This window comes from Struthio camelus, chromosome 21 (assembly GCF_040807025.1).
Source record: "Struthio camelus isolate bStrCam1 chromosome 21, bStrCam1.hap1, whole genome shotgun sequence".
Taxonomy (NCBI): Eukaryota; Metazoa; Chordata; class Aves; order Struthioniformes; family Struthionidae; genus Struthio; species Struthio camelus.
In genome coordinates, this window is record NC_090962.1 from 4,906,851 (window position 1) to 4,927,967 (window position 21,117).

Below are 21,117 nucleotides of genomic sequence, written 5' to 3' on the forward strand. Positions count from 1 at the left end.
TTTAAAAATAATGAAATAAAACAATCAGGTCCAAAACTGGCCAGAGCAGTAGGAGGAGATTAAACCTAGCAGCTGGATAGAAGCCCAGTGCAGATATAACCTAGACTTCAAGATAGGAGCTGGGTATCATTTTGATCAATGAAGAGCAACAGAGCTAGCAGAGACGCAAGTGCCCTTCCTTTACGCTACGTTCCCCGATCCTCCAGAAGAATTTACTGCTCTTTAGGTCTGTGGTGGAATTAACATTTGCACACTTGAAATTTGCACAACCATTTGGTAAACAGACATTTATCCAGGGGTTACAGAAACCAGGGTTCTCTGTTTTGCAAGCACAAGCACCTCCAGTCGTAGAAGGAAGAGAAAGCAGCAGTGGCAGAAGTTTACCACCCTTACAAGTCCGATAACAAGATGCTGTAAACACTCAACCCGGACAAGAAGGAAAGAACAGTGCCAGATGCAAGGAATATGATGCCGCATAAATCCTAAACCACAACTAAGATGGATTTCATCAGCCAGTTCAGAATTCAAAGTTACAGACAGGACAGCTCTTCCCTGAAACCCCAGACCTAAGGAAATCCAAGTGCATCAGTGATAATAATTGTCATAGATCTGCGGTGCTGCAGAACAGACCCAACACATGCAAGTTGCCTCCCTGATTAAGAGATCTCTATAATATCTTAAGGTCCCCAGTGGACCCAGAGCAGCGAGATACAGCTAACATGCATCAAACACATAAGAATATCTCAATCATTACCACAGCCGACGGTGGCTCTGAAGCCAATCGATAGGGCAATTAGATTTTATCAGCCCAAGCCTCTCAGCCACGTACTTCTGCTGTCCTTGCAGAAGCCTCAGCTAGCCCTGCCAGTTCCGGGGCTCCCGATGTCTTACTAAAAAGCACTGGCTGGAGAGATTTTTTTTTTTTTTTGTAATTCTTTGCCGTTGGTGGTTTTTTGTTTCCTTTAGAGGCCCGATATCAGGGGTCACTTCAAACGAGTTAAGCTGTCAGCAATTCTTTTCCAGACCTCTTGCTTCAGTACACACACTAGCATGGGGGAACACCCCCCCACCCCACACCTCTCATACTCTCAATCTCTAGAATTTGGCTTCAACTCACATCTTTCCGACTCGCACAGCGGACCAACAGAGAGCTCTAGCAGAGAGAGCAGGGAGGACAACACAGCAAACAGAGTTCAGTTATTCAGTTAACATTTATTCTACAATCTTAGGCAAATTTTGTTTGCCTTTCTGTGCCTTGATCGACTCATGCACCTCTACAATGCACCCGAAAACTGGTGGAAGGCATTACGAACCTTGTCCAACATTTCTGATGAAGCTTTATTCTCTGGCAACACAGCAATACATCCCTTTTCCCCCGCTCTATCACTGTAGGCTAGCAATACCACAGCCCTTTCATTTTTGATGATGAACATATTTTCAAAGCATTGTAGCTCTCAGACTTACTAGTCCTGATTTCTGTAGACACTAAACTTGCCAACATGGCACAGTCACTGCACTGGTCTTAATCACACCCAGGTGACCAAACAGATATCATTACCCTTTCTCCCTACTAACTTCAGGTTCTTTGCAGCTCTGTGGGCCTCACAAGATCCAAAATTCAGCGGCTTCTTTGGTCCCAGCTATCCCAAGCCCTAAGCCTGCATCTCCTCTAGGCTTATTGATCCAAACAGCCAGCCCTCCACACTGTCCCAAGGTGGGTTTATTAAACCCTCTACACCATCTGAGCCTTATGGGGCTCAGTAATGTTATAAGTTCTTCATCTTCTACTGTCCCAAATCAAGCTCTTCAGTCTCTCTGTTCCCCAAACTATCATCATCACTATAAAGAGACCTATTTTCACTTAAAAATTAACTGTAAGCCTTCCAGAGGTAATCACGAGTGCTGCTTTTTCAACCACAGGCCTTATACAACCCTGCAAAACATCAGTCTTTAGAGCCCCTTTTGACCCGAACATCAGCCCAGCTCTAGCCCGAACCCTGACTCCGGTCTCACCCATAGCCCAGAACTCACAAGAGCACCAGAGGTAACTGTAAGCCATTACTTTCCATTAGCTCCAGCCCTCTTCTGCGTTTCCAAGACCATTCAGGATCCAGTAAGAATTCTAATTTTCACATCCATGCTGTTCTAAACCATAGCGCTGCCTCTAATCCTAGTTTTAACTATAAATCAAGCAGCTCTCTCACAGAATTAATCATAAACCATCCAACCCTGCCAACTGCAACCCTCTTAGTCCCATGGGTCCTACAATAAACAAATCTCTTCCGTTCACGCTATCCCTGTTCTCAATCCTCTCCTTAGCCTCCACCATAGCCCAAAAGCCACACACACTTCTGAATCAAGCTTTAGTAGTCTGCACTAACCCCTCATCCTGCATTTGCAGAATTTGCAGTTTGAGCTGCAGAACAGCCTCTGGAGTGTTTAGCCTTTACTGGCTGGGACTGCACGCCTAACTTCAAATCATATACACTAAACCAGCAATGGAAAACATTTAGCATCAGATTCCAATTTACTCTTAATGCACTGCAGCTTATAGTCATAAGTGATATGTGAGAGTTTTAACAGATCTACATCAGCATCTTTTATTCACCGTCGTCCATCTCCAAATGTCTTTCTGAGGGTGGGATTCTCATGACCTAAACATTTATCCTTGAAGGTCTTCAACGTAAATAGCGGACAATTGTGAGCACATTTATTTTCCCCTTGTTGTTGTAATTAAATGGTTTAAGCAACGGCCAGTCTTTTAGACTACCCCAGCACTAACTCTCTTAAAATTATTCACGCAGCAACTAGTTATAGCATTCTCCCCTTCCACCCTGCCAGTAAAAATAAACAAAACCAACGATCAGAATCAGCTACAAAGCCCAGCATACCCTGTTTCTGTTCCCTTGACTCCCATGTCCAGGCAGTGGTGGCATAGGTACCAGCTCAGCACACGTTCCAAAGCCAGAGCTGGCAGGCTCTGCGTAGGCTTTGGCAAATTAGTTTTCCCTTAATCAGACAAGCATGTAGAGCGAACCAGCTCCAGACAGCAGGAAAAAGTCAGAGTTAAATTGTCCCTGCGGAAACGTGACAATGCCTCCTCCCCTTTAGCTACCAGATCTCCCCTCCACCACCCCACCTACTCTTTTGCAGTCAACTCTTCGTAGACACACCAAATCTATCAGGTCCCAAAAGGCTCTGTCACCTCCTTCGTGGCCTCTTGTGCAGATGAGTCCTCTTCTATTTCATTGCTTAGATTTTCATTGAGGCTAGAGCCAGAGCACTGCTATCTCCACTGCTTCAACATGCGTGCACTGCCTGTGCTTTATATTTCTTATAGTTTCTTATGGCTCAGAAACAAACCAGAAAAAACCTCAAAACTTCTAGCAAACAAGACCGAAGACTTCTACCTCTAACCCTTTCTACTGCTTAACATGGATAGGAATAAAAAGCACCCTTTACATTTCTGCAACACCAAAGATCTCAAAGCATTTCAGCAGCACTGATAAAGCCCAGCAGTCTCTCTGTGGAGCGAACAACATTAAAACACTTTTAACATAAGGGGTCAACCGAGACATACAGACTCAAGTAAACAATTCGGTCAGCGACACACAAAAGGGAGTAGAATAGTCAGAAGTAAAATCCAGGAGACCACCACTCCGTACCCTCCTCTAACTCCTTGCACCAGGTTTCACACAGAAGAACTTACCTCCCAGGCCGGTTTGGCTCTCACTCACAGCTGTGTAGAAAGAGGGGCTGTGGAGGGGAGTTAAAGAGAACAGGGAGATCCAGCTGTGGAAGCAAAGAGGGGGAGCTGCCTATGGCTGCTTTATAGACATATCACAAATCCCCCAGATCAGCAAAACACATACACGGGACCACTGCGCTGCAACCACAGCCACACCAGTACAGGTTTCACTGCAGTCAGGAAGTACGTTTCTGGAAAGCAGGTCAAGCCCCAGGCAAAAGGCAAAGCAGGTGCCTGTACTGTTCCTGAATATCCTCCACAGACATTGCCCAAGCGTACTAGACCTGGTGTTCCCTTCACACCTGTGCTAAGTTACACAGTCAACAGAAATGACTTACAAGAACATATCCACAAAAGCACACGCATACAGATTTTCAGGAAAGGCCTATATTAACATGCACACAGAGATCCAATTCTGATTTGGAAGAACAGGGATCACTCATATAAAAAACTAACATTACTACTAGTTCTCCTCAAATTTTATTTCTTCTTAAAAACAAATCACAGATGCTGCAAACAAGCAGATCTCTACAGTGTTACCAGTGCCTCACTTGTTGACTGATACACATCCACGACCAAAGCATCCCCGCCCATAGCTCCCTTACTGACATCCAGAAAGGCATTGCGCATAGTCCAAGAGGAGCATCTCTGGTTTCATCAGGTCAAGTCAGTTGTCGCCAAGTGACCTCCCAAAAAAGGTCAGGTAGCAGTACTAAGCCAAGCAAACATACTTAGAGAGCAGTTGGCAGGCACAGAGGCAGCGTGGGGAACCTCTGATTAATGAAATTACAAATCAAACCACGCTCTCTGCAAGGCCTCTCTGCTTGAGTGGACACTAACCCTGGGGACAGTTCATTTCTTTGCTGGAGCAATCTTCTTTGCCAGTAGTTTAACACAGACCAATAGATTTGAAAATAAAGCAGGGCTGAGATCTCAAAAGACTGCACCACTTTCACATCACCAAGAAATCCTTTCCGTGCCAATCTTTGGCCAGAATATTACAAGACTTCACATAGCTCACTCTGAAGCGTAACGTGAGGAGCCACAGAAAAAACAGGAGCTGCTGAAAAGCCAAACAAAAAAGGGAGTGAGAGAGAGAGGAGGGAAGTCCATAAACCCAAACCATCAGGACCTGCTCTGGCTGCTTACCTGCTGCTCCTAAGCCAACGTCAATGCTGTTTCTCTTGAATTCACAACGGCTCTGGGTCTCTGGCATAACGAGCTGACGGCTCTGATGCAGGTTGGAGATGATAGTGGAGAGGTCGTTATCACGGCTGCAACAGAGCAGAAAAGCACCAAGTTAAGGAAATCCTATTTGCCACCACATAATTGATTTTTGTGTGTATATACGTAAGCGTGCGCGCAAGCTTCTTTTGTTTCCCCCCCCCCCGACATCTCTGTATTGCAAGGAAGGTTCTTCCCCCTCCTACCTGCCAGGTTCCTGGTAACCTCCTCTAGTTTTAGGGAAAGGAGACTAAGAGTAAAGCACTTTCCAAACAGCACTCCCATTTCGCATAAAGGACGCTGCAGCTGCCAGAGCTCCTGATTTCAGTTTTGCCAGATATAACTTGCGTGGGCCAGAGCTTACATCTCAGATGGAAAAAACTAGAAGTGTAGGAATTGGCAGATCTATTCCAAATTAATAGGAAACTTGAACTGAAATAACTGATAGTTTTCTATCAGCTGCCACCCTTCTGTTCTAAAGAAGGTAAGTTTTTCCATTTCATCACTGTTGGAACATGATACTGCTTTATTTTTCAAGTAAATAGTTTTCCTTTTTGAAAGAAATCCACCATGAACCTGGCCATCAGCATCACCCATAGATAAGGGCACAAACTTATTTACCAAATTAATTTTCAACTCATCGCTCTAGCAGATCCTGAAAAAATGCCTTTTTCCTTTTGAGACAAGCACATGCATTAGAACGGTTAAATGTTATTTTGCCTGTTATCTTCGCATCAAATTGCTGCTAAGTAGGCTAGTTTATTTGTTTTTCTTTTTGTTTTTTTTTTTCCTTCTGTGGGATGGGAGAGGGGGAGAGCATAAATACAAAAAGACATTCACTGTAGCAGACATTAGTGTTCAGCTGGTGAACGCTTTGGATTGCAAACCCCTATCCTCTTGCAGAATATTTCTGAAAAAATGATATACAAACACTGAAGAGGAAGGACAAGCTAAAAACACATACACATATCTAAAGGGAAACACTGGAACATCTCCCTCTTCTGGTTTGCAGTACATGTTAAATCACCCTTCCTTCCAGCACAAGGTGCTTGCCCCAAGCTAAACGCAGCTATTTTTCTTCCTCTTCTCTTTCTAAATGGAAGAGGACAGCCAGAAAAAACAGACACACTCACCAAAAAACCTACCTTTATTAGAAAGACAGCCCCCCCCAACACCTGCGCTCCCTTCCAACCTCTACTCACATGGCGAGCGCACCCACTCTGGGCCGCTGGGACACACAGCACATGACCACCAACTCACTGGCGCAGAGCAGAGTGTCCTCACCTGGGACCGGCAGGGCAACCCCGAGGGTGCGTTATCTGCAGAATTACCTAGCAATGATCTTCCTTTAAATATCCCCCCCTCTTAGCCCCCCTTACCTCCTCCCCACCTACAGGCTATCAGCACTAGCAACAGGAGCGGATCTGCTCAAAGGCTCCGAAGAGCCCGTCCCTAGCGCAGAAGCAGGGGCTAATCTGTCGTCTAGCTCTCTGCTAATCAGATAAGTTTATGACAGAAAGTCTTTAGACAGAGGTACTTTCAGCGGGCGTCTGGCTCCAGATTTTCACAGGATGCAGCAGACAAAAACAGACTCTTATTTCAGCAGCCGCTGTCATGTTCCCTGCTGCTCCCCCCCCCCCCGCGCGCTCCCCCACCCCCAATCCCAGCACTGAGGTAGGATGCTCAGATCTCAAAGCCTTTGAGCACCCATTGCATCTTCCTCCGCTAAACCGGTTCAGATTCCTCCTTATGCAAGCAGAAGGCTAATTACTTAAGCAAGCCCACAGGTGAGTGGGAAGCCCATTTCTCCTGTGCCAAGCAGTTTTGGGTCTTATCCTCTTTTAGCTGCCACCTTTAAGATGCATTATGCAAATATTTTGGTGTCTTAAGTCATTTATGGGATTAATGTGAAGTGATTATCAGTTCTTTTTAATCATGCCAATCAATAACTGGATGTCAGGGACAGAGGACAAATGCAGATAAACGCTGCCATCAGCACAATGCTCAGGAAAGGGCGGAGGAGATGAGGGAGAAAGGCAGGGAGTAGGAAGAGAAAAATGGGATAATTACATCTTTGCGTTTGCAGAGTGTCTTGCATCCCAAACGAGTCCAAAGCACCTCTGATATGTAAACATGTTAACAGAGCTATTGAAAAAGGAATTGCTTTATTCACCACTAAAATGCAGCTGCCTCTCTCCCTGAAAAAGAGTATGGCAACTCCTTAACAGGAGTTGATTTTCCAAAACGCAAAGAGCGAAGAACACTGCAAAGGACAGGACCCGACAGGACCCGCTGTAAACTTTACCCACTGTAAACTACAAACAGGAAATCTTGGTGGAAGGAAATATTATCACACCAAAACTTTCATTTTTCATCCAAAAACATTAGCTGTTAGGAGATTTTTCCCATGGCCTTAAATTTAAAATCATTAAGACGCAGGAAGCATTATCTTAGCAAGTCCTAGCTCAACACATAACCTCAGCCTAAAGGGCTGACAAGTATACTATACAGGCTTTGAACTCAGCTCAGTCTACCTGTGCAGTCAGGCAAGATCCCAGGGAAACACGACTTGGCCAGAATACCCTTGCGGAAGGCAAACTGATTACCAAGATGACATTGAGAGGAAAGGGAGGAAAGACTGGAGATAAGGCAAACAGGCTGAAACATATTTTAACACAGCAAACTGTCCCTAGGAGAACTGCCTGTCTGCAGAGGTGGTTTGAAACGGAGCATGCCTTTTTGTCCCAGACTTGTTCTATGCTTGGCACAATGCGATGCAGCTCATAGCTGGGGCTCAGTCCCAGCTGGGATGATAACAGAAAGAGCGAATGGGTAACCAGAACTTCGTATGAAGAATTGAGCTACTCTTCTGTTTAGATCAAGGCTTTAAGCAATTTTTTAAAACACTGCAAGCCAAGCTGACTGCTTAGTACAGTTCCACCCGGCTGCAATCAGACTGCGGTGGCTGTGCGGACTGTCTAGTAAGGGACATACTTGCAGAAGGCTCTGCTTAGACCACAGGGGACCTTCTTGCACCATGCTGCATCAGGAGAACGAAACACCAACCTTAGTCCCGCAGCAGGTAACTGCTACCTGCACCTTTCTTGTGCCTGCATGAGAGCAAACTAACTGAGTCTCAGTTCTTCAGGGGCTCCCCTGTCCCTCCTGCACAGCCCACCTCCACCACAGAAACCCCCTCAGCCAAACCAGAGCCAGTGACACCAGCCCTGTAACACCAGGCAGGCAAACCATTAGCTGCCCCTGCCTTGCCCGCTTGCCACAAAACTCCTAGGAACGCCTTAGCAACTGCTTCTCTACAGAAATCAGCTACCTGAAAAATTCAGCCAAACCACTTACCTTCTTCTGAAGGCACAAACTGTGCACTGCCTGGATGTTACCCTCAGCAGAGCCAGCCCAATCACCCAGCAAACGCTCGCACCTCTGCAAACCAGGGAGCACCTGTGCTTAGATTAGGCCTCACACCTGTGCAGGGCAGTCCCAGGGCTCTCAGGTGGCCAACGCTAGCCCTCCACTTTGTGTTTCAAGTCCCTTTGACTAACCTGTCTCTGATTCCTCATTCCTATCCCTAGTTTTTCAATCCTAACCATTGACCAGGACTCCTGTGCTCACACCCCGTAAAAAGGGCCCAGTCCAGCGCCCATCAAAGCCCATGTCGCAGGCAAAGCCTGGTAGGTGGCTCAGGCCGAGCAGTGCAAAGCGTACCCTAAACAACAGGCACAGCACAGAAATGAGACTCTCCCCCTCAGCCCAGTTCACAGGGCTGTTCACAGGGCTCTGTGTGTTCAGCTTGCTGAAAATACACAAGAACAGTGTTTTCAAAAGACAGCAAGTCCCTTGGGGAAACGGCTCTTTCTTCCTCCAGGTTTACACGCTACCTAGCTTGCTCACAGTAATCCTGCCATATACAGAACGGGCAACAAACGTACAGGCTCCGGGCCCCACCAGGCAGAGCCAATGCACAATTAAAGATCCTTCCCTTGCAGGCAAAACAATATCCAGCTTGCAGGATCTCAGGTCAAGAACCAGAACGTGCACTTCAGGGATACCAACATACATGTATTAATGCCTAAAACGTGGGTGCTTGGCCTGGCACGGTGATTAACAGAGCTGAAGGCAGGGACCTAAACTCACTGGAAGGGAAACTCTTGAAGCAGTTACAACAGCATCCCCTCTAAACTGCTCATCAGTAAGAGCCCAACTCTTGCATGACCTCAGTGGGAAGGAACCTGTTGTTAAGGAGATCGGCTAAGGGGGCAGGTCCTTGCTATGTAGAGGATTTCCCCATCTGCCTGCTGAAGTTAGTAATTCCACTCAGGTGCTCACTTGCAGCCCCAGCAGGAGCAGAGTCGCAGTCTGCCTTTCCTTTGTCTCGTCTCTGAGCTGCTGCTGGGCGCCTGTTAATGCAGGCGCTTCCCCGTACATGCACAAACACACATGCACGCAGAATCAGATTAAAGGTCTGATCCCTTCCAGTAGCATAATATTATATTTTAAAAACCGGATTACAGAAGGGGGCTTGAGCAAGATACAGATCTCCTGAAAGGTCAAGGAGGAGACAAATAACCTTCTGTAGGGCTTCAGGTTGTTACGGCAATATTCAGTTTGCAAAGGTTTTGGTAATGGGTTGGAGCCCCACAGTAATAGAGAGGGATCCAAGCTGCAGAGGTGCATGTTCGCAGCATGGCTGTTTGGGCACTTCCGTCCCACAGAACCAAGTTTTGATCCTGCAGTAAAATGAAGGGTAGAAAACTGAGTACCTACTGCCAGGGATTCCAGAAGGCATGTGGCTGGTTGGCCACATCCGAGTTTGCTTTCAAACTGCGACGCAACTCAGCGTTACTGACGGTCTCATGAGACCTTCTTGTGGCATCTGGCTCAAGATGTTGGAAGTTCTGCTCACAAGACACATTTTTCCGATATTTCTGCTAATTTTGATGGCCAAAGATTTACAGAAGAACTTGCTTCACTAGAAGAGTTTTGAGCCGGAACTTCAAACCCAACACCCGTTTGTTCTCAAACAAGAACGCTAAGCTTCACCCAGCCCTACATCTGGACAGTGAATCTAAACAAATCTAGTAGAGATGAACTCCTTTTGTCACTTTCAATTACAGCCAGTGTGCCGTTGCTCATTCTCTGAACGCATTGTCCTGTTTTTGCAGCATCATACTTAGCAGCTGTGGAAAGGAGCGAAATGTTAAAAAGAGGATGAGGATTTAATGTGGCAAACAAGAAGTGAGCGCTGATGGCTAATGAAGGAGTGAGATCCTCTCTTCACAAAGGTGTCCCTCCTAATAAGAAATAAGGGAAAGGTAGCAGCTACCTAACGGCACTATAGACCCCTCTGAAGGCCAACTCTGCAGCTCTGAGAAGAGCTGCAAGTGGCACAGACCTTGCAATGAAGGATAAGAAAGACATTTTACAAGGAATAAAGCTGGCAGTGGTGGTGTGTAAGTGCTTGTTATTGTGCTCCACGTAGTCTGGGATAAGTAACCCTTCCATCAAACATGCCGTAGAGCTGTCCTACCTTTGCCTTGCCCATTTATCCACTGAAAAGACTATCTTAGGCTTTTGCAAGCTGCTTTCTGTCCGACAGGATTTCCGTTCTGCCACTAGGCTCCGTCTTGCTGCCAAAAGCAACAGTTGGAGAAGTGGCTGGATATTATTATGGCTTGGGCAATTTTCAAATCCTAATGAAGCCAGGGCACAGAAGCAACAGATCGATTTACCAGGAATGCGGAAAGCTGTGATAAAGGTTTTGCCTAAGCCACAAGCAGCTGAGCAGCTCACCAGCGCACCACAACTCAGGACATGCACGGTGCAAGCAGCAGCGACAAAACTTCAAAGGTCAAGTCCAAATGGCTCCTTTACCTGGATATGGCATGAGATGAAAGCTGCTGTCTAACAGAATGGCCACCTGGCCTTGGAAGCCAATTTGAAGAAAATTGGACAACTGACCTATTATACTGGAAATAAAGAGAGCCCCAAGTGAGCACACACGCAGTAGGGGCTATACACCACAGGCTCCATGCTTGGTGTGGGAAAAAATAAAAGAGTCTTCCTCATCCTAGACCTCACACCCGCATCCAGTGAACGCTGGACTCTAGGAGTACAGTCAGGACAACATGAATACCTGTGCAGCTCAGACACAGATCAGAGCTGATAATCTACAACTCCCTGTCCCAAGGAGCCCCTCTGCAAAGCAGCAATGAGACATACAAATAAACTAATGGCTGCAAAAATTACCACTGGAGGAAAAAAAAAAAAAAAACGCTGCTAATGTTCTCCGCTTATGCTCTGATTGCTGCCTTGTCTATGTTTAATGGAATTAACAGGTTGTCTGCCTCCCCCAGAGCTGGTTGTTCTGATGAGACTTTCTGTAATGGCAGCATAATGGTCCACCAGTGGTCATTTGATAGCTCCACTGCTTACAGGAAAAGCCGCTCAACAGGAGAGACGGCCACATCAGCGACTGGTGGAAACGTCACCCAGACAGAAGGCGTCTATTTGGGAGAAGATGCCACAGTAATCCACTGATCAATCTCCACCTGAAGAAGCACCAGCAGAACTACAGCTACACCAGCAGTACTACCATTTCTGGCATACGCTGTATGAGCAACATCATCTACTCTGGCTCATAAGCTACAACCTGTGCTCAGAGAAGGAGCGTATGGTAGAGACTGCCACTGAACTGTCAAATTTGCTAAGTTTGGCTGTCTCTTGGGACCTACGAATGAATTAGGAGCAAGCTCCTTCAGGGATGCTGTGGTAATCAAATGTGCAGCCATCCTGTGTGACTAGCTTCTAGGAGCATTAGTCCTTTTTTGAGCAACATCTGCAACAGAAGCCTGAGACCGGCAGTATTTGAAGCTGACACCTATCGCTCCAAGACCCATTCTTGTCCCTTGGTCCTCATTCCAACCAGCATTCAGACCCTGCCTTTGTACCCTCACCCTAGTCACCTCTCCTCACTACCAAATGGCCCCAGCAAACCAGTCCCCTACATCTGCTGAAAGCCATCTTCCCAGCCTGGCACCAGAGCCAACCCTGCCAGCACACTCAGCATGCAGCCAGTTAAAGAGGGGGCTAGATGAGGACAGAGCAGACACTTCAGTCTCTTGGCCTCTTCAGCTCTTGGCCGCTCGAGTGAGGCTAAGCAGAGAGCTGCTGTCAAACGCCTGGGCTGCCCTGCCCCCATGGGACACCTGCATGGAGACCTACCATCCTTGAGATGCTCCTGTGGTGGCAGCTTCCGGTGACTGTTAACCCAAGCCGGATTCAGACCGGGAGCAATGCCTTTTAAATGTGTTTCATTTACAGACGTTAGCAGTGACTGCATCTTTAACAGGGAGAAGGATGAGGAGACTAATGGATGGAGACAATTAACCAAAATATAAATCAGCGTCAGAGTCTCTGCATCTAGCAGAGGCAGCCAGGCGCCCGCGGGGTCTGGCGATTCTCGCAACACACTGCTCAAAGTGACTGCGAAGAGTGATTGCAAAGAGGGGGAGGGCGAGGGGAAGGGGGGAAAAGTTGATCAAAATTTGAATCACTCTCAAGAATGGCTGCCTCCTGTTTGCCGCAGCCCTCTCCAAAATAAGGAGGCAATAGCCACATACTCCTCACAGGGCGGGCCAGAATAAGCTCTGTGCATCTCTTAAGAGCCTGTCCACCCAGCAGCCTGCTGGCAGACAGGGGCTCACTCTGCCCACGCTCTGAGCTGACCAGAGCTGCACGGGCACCGCACCAGACCTGCATCGATGCTCCCCAATGGGAGAGCCAGCACAGCGCTGCAGGATTGGCTCTGCAAGTTCACACATACGCAGTCAGCTCGGAGCGTGGCCGTGCTGCAAGGTCACACACCCTAAGCTTTCACTGCTTGGTATCAGGCATACAAAAAGTGCAGGTCGCTCTGCACAGGGGGGATTTCACCTGTGCTGCAGCACCACTCAGTAGCACCCAAGCTTGCCTCTCAGACTTCTCTTGCCCGTCCAAAAAGGCTGCTCCAGTGGTTAGGATGCTCAGCACAAATATGAAACTCTAGTCGTCAATGCTCAAACAGGGAATGATGATCTTAGTACACACAGAACTACATAGATCCAAAAGGTGCAAGACAGTTAGCTGAAGAAATGGCAAATGAATCTAGCACTGGACCACAGAGTCTTTTGCTGATATTTAATCAACTTAAAGTCAAGCTGTGAAACCCAGTCAAAAATATATGGGTGTCTTTGAAGGGATGCATAGTAGGAGATTGATGCCAGGTCTGGAAGAGGACAGAGACTCAGAAAAGTAGCACAGGAGGAAATAAGACTGAAAAATATTTCTTTTTAAATATGTTTCACTGTCTCTTCATCCCCTTAACGATCACTCAGTAACTGCAGGGATTATATTAAATTTTACTGATCAATACAGTTGCCATAAAACTGTCCCAACCCTCTACCCCTCCCTACAATAAAGAAAAAAAATCCAATATGCAAAAGGAGGTGTCAGGGCTTACAGGGGAAAAGATGCAAGGGCATTGATTAAGCCAGGGAAAGTAGAGATCAGTGCGGGTGTGTGTCTACGCATCCTCCACACAAACCCCCCTTATGTCACTCTGAGGAACACGCACGGCATTTCTTTTCCTCCCTCATTCTCAGCCTGACCGGATGTAGGTCCGGTTCAAGCATGTGTGTCAATGGTACCCCGGCTCAGGTAACAGATTCACAAACTCTGTTCACTCTGCAGCGACTTCCTCCTGTGTATCATATGCACCCACTCTATCCAGGCCAAGTCCCCTGCCTGGCCAGGTCAATACAGCAGGGGTGATTGAGAGTTTGCAACTCCAAGATGACAACATTGCCAGAACCTGCAGCAACAAAAGTCATTTTTCTTTCTCGCTCAACCTCTTCTCCCCTCTTCTCCTCATCGCTCCAACACACAAGTTTCTGGTGTAAGGATCGGACCAGTGTCACAGCCAGACTGTTGTCAGAATCATTTAGCAACAAGCAGACAGTGTGAGTGTGTTGCTCAGGGCTACCCAAACCAAAGCGTACGCCCAGGGACAGGACAAGCATGTAAATCAGTCAGTGACTGTGCGAAGGGAATAATGAGCTTTTTATGGAAGCCATTAAAAGGAAAACCCAGATTGGTCTATAAATACTGTTGCATCATTACAGCACTGAGAAACAACCTTATGTAACAGCACGACTATGTAAAGCCAGGACTGGTGTAAAACAACCACTCAAAGGCTCTCACTTTATTTACTTAGTACTTTTTTAAAACCAAAACAAAACTAATAACCAATTTCCAAAACAACATATGCACTCCAGCCCAGAACATAAAAAAAAAAAAAAAACACATCTTTTTCCTCCCTACCATGGACAGATAAATCTGGGGCTACTTAAAAGGACCTAGAAAGACAGGCATGGCCTGGGGACCGGTAGCCTTTGTGCTGCTGCAAGAGAAGTACATGACTACAGCTCCCACATCAAATACCACCAATATCACTCCCTTTCTCTTAACCTGCAATGTCCAGCCTCTGTGGGCCACTTAATCACAAATTCATTGATTTTAAGCCCCAGAAGGGACCATTATATCTACCTCATCTGACCTCCTGCACAAAACATGTCAGAAAATCTCACCCTATCATATACGCAGTTAGTAGTGGCACTCAGGGTGAAAAAAATGCGTGAGTGCCCACCAGGAAGCCAAGAGACTCCCTCCAGCTCAGAACTCAGATCACATTTAAGCCAGTGCTCTCGGGGCAAAATAGACGGTATTCCCAAGAGCTGATGAATTCTCTCAGCTTCTTCCTTACTACTATGTAGACTTTCCTACCTAGAGAAAAAAAAGCACATTTCGGGAGATGACCCCTCTGATTCCCTGGCACGTGCACAGCACCCAGGCTCAGTGCAGGATTAACCATCTTCCAGGCCAGCTGAGCTGAGAGTCATCTTGGGATGAGAAACTCTGCAAAATAACTTTCTCCTCAGCATGTCTTGGTTTGCCCTGGAATGGCCTTTGAGTGCCAGAGGCCCTTGAGCAGACAGGCAAGGTCAGTGTCTCTGACACTGCCCGACTATAAAACCAGGGTCACTGAGTCAGCAGGAATGGGGAAGGGATGTGGATCAGGGAAAGCTCACAGCTCAGGCTGTTCAAGGGCTCTTCTCCTCCTCCCTCGCTCCTGCTTATCACCTTGCACACAGTACAAAACATCCAGCAACACCTCCTTAATCATACAGCGCACAGACAATACCTTTCCTCTCAGGTCGATGGTGGACAAAACGGCCAAAGCAGGATAAGACCTAAAGCTGGGCACAGGAGGATTTGGGTCAAGGATTTGAAGGCGGTGATCAGGCGACTAATAAAGAAGTGGATGGGGCGGGGGGGGGCAGAGGGAAGCAGCGGAGTTTGTTTCACTGTTAAACAATAAGCAGCATGACCCGCTGACAGGCTGTGTCACTTTTCCACCAGAGATAGGCAGATAAGCCCCAGGCGAAGAAGCTGGATGCAAGCGAGCGCGTGTGTTCAGCCCTGAGGAGCAGAGGGGCTGCCTCGCCTCCTCCGGCCTGCCGTTTCATGGATCGCAACGTGGCAACCTGTTGGGAGGCAGGCTCTCGTACGATGCGCTTTCTGGCTTCCTCTCCCTGTTTCCTGATCCTTTCATCTCCAACTTCTCCACTTGCAGCAAAAATCTAGACCCGGCCATCTACCTGGCAACTGATGTTTGTAGCTATCAGCGTGTTCAACAGCACTTTCACATGTTGAACCAAGGGCAAACTGGCCATGGGTTAGTCATGAATCTAACCTGGGGGCTACTGAAGCCAATGGAAAGGCTCCCATTTACCTCCACTGTCAGAGGATTAAGCTGTACCCCCTGAGAGTCTTGCACTCTAGACAGAAAACAGGCATGATTTCCAGCAGGCAAAGCTCAGGGCACAGTTGCCTCTTATTCCTTAGACCCCTTGGTTATATTCTTCTTGCTCAGTCTTTCAGTTTCCTTGTAACACTTCATCATTGTTAAAAGACTCTCAGTCACTCCCTGTCCTTCTCAGACATCAGTCTTGTTAGACCTTGACAGACAATGATTTATCACACTCCACTTCTACTACACCTGCCTCTCAGGTATCTCCACCTTCTGCTGAGATGTCACCCGTCAGACACAGGCAGAAAGGGAAGGAAAGAAGAAAGGGAAGAGGGAAGGAAGAGTAAACAAGCACTACAAAGCAAAGGGAGTTGAGAGGACCGAGCGATTTAGCCCTACTTCTCCCTGCAGACTTATCTTGAAAAACAAACAAACATCCTGCAGTGTCCTGAGCAAAATGCTCACAAAATTTCATTAGGGCTCATGACAGTTCATAAAAATGATCAGCAGAACTGGTAACTCCAAAATGAGGTGGAAATAAGTTTCAAGATGTTTTTATTGTAATCCTGCTTCATCATTCAGCTCTCCACAAGCCCATAAATAAAAATAAAATGGAACAACACCACACTGATGCTGGACTGGAGATGAGAAAGAGAGGAAGCATCGAGATGAAGCACAGGACCAGTCTATCATTAATGGCACCTTATTCTGATGGACAGTTTTGACATGTGCCCATCTGTGCCACAAAAGCATTTAGCAAGGGGATACTAGATATTTCAGAATCCATACCCACACTAGATATTTCAGCCTCAGATTTCCCCTCCTGTCGTCAGTAATGTAGGTAGGGCTCCTGAGTTTGAAGAACTATCAGAAAGGCCTAATGCATCTTGAATCTTGCACTTCCATTACAGCTGTAATCTTGGAGCCAAAAAGCTTATTGTGCAGCAGGATAAAGACACAAGGTGACTTCTGCGAGAGGGAGAGGGGCACAAGGCATATTAGAAATAAAGAGGGCCTGAATTCACTTCATAATCCCAAACAAAACAGGGGAAATCTTAAACACAGTCCCTTTGCTACCCCTCCATAACCAGCACGATACACTTGCCCTCCAGATGACACACCTCACCCAGACTCACTCAAAATACAAGCATTACAAAAGCATGGTGTAAGTACTGTGCAAGACCAGCAGACTCTCTTCTCCTGGCTGACATATTTTTCTTAGTACAGATGTGCATCCAAATACACACGTGACTAGTCCCTTGAAAATATCTTTGACTTCTGCCTCCCACATACACACACACACACACACACACACACACACACACACACACACACTTATTGGGCAGCAACCCAACACAGATTCACCAGAGTTCAGAAGGACTTGCTTGCCTTAATGGTCCATCTTCATCAGCTCACCTGCCGTCACCACTACGAGCAGCCATAAGTCTTTTGTCTGAACATCCATCAAGTCCATGCTATTGATAACACCCTGACCACAGTCTGCAGCTCAGTGTGGCCACTAAAAAAATTTCACTAAGACAGAATCAGGAAGGCAAACAGAGCAAACAGAACAGCGGGAGGGTGCCCGCCTGTCATCAGGACCTCTGAGTCCTACCACAATGCCACTGTCACCACTATTAACAACCAGCAACCAGTATCTATAACTCTCTCCCCAACAGCCCTGTGTGCAGCTCATTATAGAACAAACCAACCAGCTCAGAAGCCTGCCTTAAAGGTTGTGGGCAGGGCTGCAGTAATCTTAAGTTCCTGCAGAAATGCAGTTGATGGTGGAGGATCACACACCTCCTAGCTATTGCCAGTCAAACGCATTTCACACATTTCTAGGATTGTCTTCACCCTGCTGTTCCCCTACCTCCTTACTATACAGACCTCGTGAGTCAACCTCCTCCGTCCTCTGCTTCAGGGATTCCTGTGGCTCACACCAATCGCTCCCTCATCCCAGAGCTGCTCTGTCTCTCTCTTTTCCTTTCCATCTTTCCTGCGGGCAGGCTGCTCCCATTTAAATTTATACATCCTTCTTTCAGCTCCCCAGTTTGCCACTAACACCCACCCAATCATCCCAGCTTATTCCAAATTTCCCTGAGTTCCCAAGGCCTCCCACGCTGGATCCCCAAACTCGTCCCTTGAAAAATTCTGTTCCTTGTCAGAATCCAAGTTACACCCAGCCTCACCCTCTGAGCTGAGCAGCTGCTTCTGCTGCATGCATGCAAGTGCAGGGAAGGCCAAAAGATTCCTCTGCCTGCAGCACCAGGCAGCCTAGAGGTCCTGATTTTTTCCTGACAGTTTTTTTGGCAGGTCTAATTTGCACCAAAATCAATGGGCTTGTCCTGCTGATGTGTAGAGCATTCCCTGAAGTTTTGGACTTGTCTGGATGCTACGTTCCAAAGTTACTGAGTAACAGACAAACAGAAATGTTTTGCTCAGCCAATAAAAAGAATGTGTCACTGACATGCAGCTGGTGTGCCTGACGGATATAAGGTCTCTTTAAATATCCCAAATTCTACTCATTTTCTCAGTTTCTTAAGCAGCCTGGTTTGAACTCATGAAATATTAAAATAATACTCAGATGAGTAATTTTAAACGGGTGATAAGGTACAAGTTTAGACAATGAACAGTGAGAACTGATGGTTTGCAGGAAGCACTCACATATCCAATGTATTAAGGACAAGACAGACTTAAATTTGAATCCTTCTAATTTCACAGGAAGGTGGGAAGATGGAGGTCAGAAAACCTCCTATTCCAGAGACATGCCCTTGAAGTTTTGATCCAGCATCCAATCACAAAGAATGTGATTTGCTTTTCCCTCTCTGTATGGAACCAAAACGTAACAAGAACGCTCTCCAACAGTTTTAACCAAGCCTATGCATATCTCAGGAACATAGCAAGGTCTCAAGATGCCTTCACAGGCTCAGTTTATCCAGAATTCTTTCAGTTGCCCTGCAAAAGGTTCATGATACCCCCCACCCACCCATGGTATACTACACATTACTGTAAAGAGGTGACAACACACTGGGGATAAATATGAAGAGCGTTACTCTTGCACAAACATGCCCTCTTGCCTCATAGACATCTAAAAGATTTTCTCACCTACCTTATTAGAAATACAGTTCAAGCTTTAAAATGAAGGCCAAGATCAGTTTATCAGAGAACTATTCACCTTCATCATTCCTCTGAATTGCTGCTAGCACATACATGGTCTCTCCCTAACCCATCCCAACAGCTAAATGAAGCATTCTGGGAAAGAATGAGAGAGCAAACAGTACTGCTAAAATCTGAGGAAATAATACTCTTTAATACTCTTTACCAAACCAATGGATACTAATTCTCTCCTATCCGTTTTTCCATTCCTCCCTAAAAGTATGCTCATCCCAGAATCTGCACAAACACCCGATCTATGAGAAAGACAGAAGCCAAAACTTCTCAGGTAAGTCTGCTCCACATGACCCCTTGAAAATCCCAGACCTAATTCACCCACTCCCATGGGCCTCGAGGAGTGTCGCGCTAACAGCCTCCGTGGAATCCAGGTGACACCACCGCAAGCAACTTCTGCAACCAGTCAGTGACTGATCGCTAGCTTCCGGCAAGACAGCCTCCAAGACTGACTTTGTTTGCTTCCTGACAGTACAGGTCTTCTTGGGGTTTTAGACCCACAAATAAAAGGAAACCACGTACCATATACTCTGTAGTACAGAAAAAGAAGTCTGTCCTGTTGCCACTTGAAGTCCTCACAAAGCAGCTGATGGAACATCAGGCTCATAATAAACATCTAGCAGTTCCTCCCATTTCATCTCAAAATCTACGTTCTCAAATCTTCACATGGTTGCTTTGTGGATGAATAAACACAGGCAAAGCACAGGTTGCTCATATTGTTCATATTTTTAACTGGAGGCTTAACTCCTTGGCTGAACCTTCCTAAATGCTCTTCTTTCTGATACAGAATGTTCCTGTTAATGTCTATTAACTATGTCGATTTGGTGTGGATTTATACTATTTCTCTTTTTCCAGTTAAACAAAAGAACACATCCATTTACTTGCTGAGCAACTATTGTCTGAAATCAAACAGGTATGTCGCTGTTTGATGAACAAACCGTGGTCACCCATCTGGAAAGTCTTTTCCTTCCAACATAGTGTCTCCACATAGCCATGCCTTGACTGCCAACAACAGTGGCATTAGCCAGGAGGTTTTTGTTTTTATTGGCTTTGCCTTCAGGAAGCACGTCCTGGTTCAGAGTTTTAATTTTAACAGTTAGAAAGGTGAGGACTCTTTGTACCTTCCGCCAAAATGAGGATTAAATCATTTCCGTAGGCAGTTTAAGTCCCAAAGCCACAGCAGAATTAATCTAGAAGGGCCAAATTCAGTCTTGTGTTACATAAATGTCCTTCCCATACCAATCCAGAAGGCAAAGTTAATACACTCAATAGTAATACACTTCACCAGGAGCTTTTCTAGCTCTCTATAGCATACAGCCAAGAGTCAGCTTCACAGCTGTCCTCCACGGCCCCATGAGCTATGGAAACAGCTCTGCAGGTCTATGTACAGCTGGTACAGCTGGTACCTCACCAGTCTTCTCTGCATGACTTAAAACACATGGGCAAAATCTAACTCATTCTGCTTAGCTCAGCTCACAAGCAGCCTTTTCTAGTGGGACTACTGCATCAGCCCTGCTGTCTCCTGGGAGTCGAGGCAGAAGTCAGTCCTGGCATTGAAAGCTGGAGGCAGGTTCCCATCCTTACACCCCAGCTGTCCTACTTGAAGGCACTCTTGTCCCTCTGCAACCATCTGATTTTTCTACTGAAACTTAAAGGTGCATATCTGACAAACACCAGCTCATTCAGCAGCAGATGCTACACACTACAAGGCTTTAAGGGGTTACATCTAACTTCCAGCTGCTAAAAGCTTCTTGCAGCCTCCCAGTTCTTACTTCAGGTCTCCTAGATTAAAAGCCAGTAACTCTCTACCAAAAAAAAATATAAACAAGCAAACAGCCCAGAGGCTGTCCTATATCAATCCTTAAAGGGCACTGCTGCAATATGCTCTGGCATCTGATAACGTTACCTGCATCACACAGCAATACTTTCTGCTGAGTCAGGATCAGCCTTGACACGTTCAGAACCACCTGCTTTTCATTTCTCCTCTCCCGCTTGCTTTTTCTCTCCCTTTGTACCTTCCAAAGGAATGGGCTAAATCAGTGAATTTCCCTTTGTTTTTCTTCTCCTGCCCCATTTACCACGTATTTTTCATCTGTTTCTTCCACTTGGC

General features: G+C 46.4%; 1 protein-coding gene across 10 annotated transcripts in view; it reads right to left on the minus strand.

The window, feature by feature from the left end:
* SAMD11 (sterile alpha motif domain containing 11) overlaps nucleotides 1-21,117 on the minus strand; it is a 258,540-nt gene that overhangs the window by 48,225 nt on the left and 189,198 nt on the right. For all 10 annotated transcript variants that reach the window (XM_068916038.1, XM_068916039.1, XM_068916040.1 and 7 more), the window contains one exon: nucleotides 4,898-5,022. In XM_068916038.1, coding sequence (XP_068772139.1) covers nucleotides 4,898-5,022 — 125 coding nt within the window. The remainder of the gene's footprint in view (nucleotides 1-4,897; nucleotides 5,023-21,117) is intronic.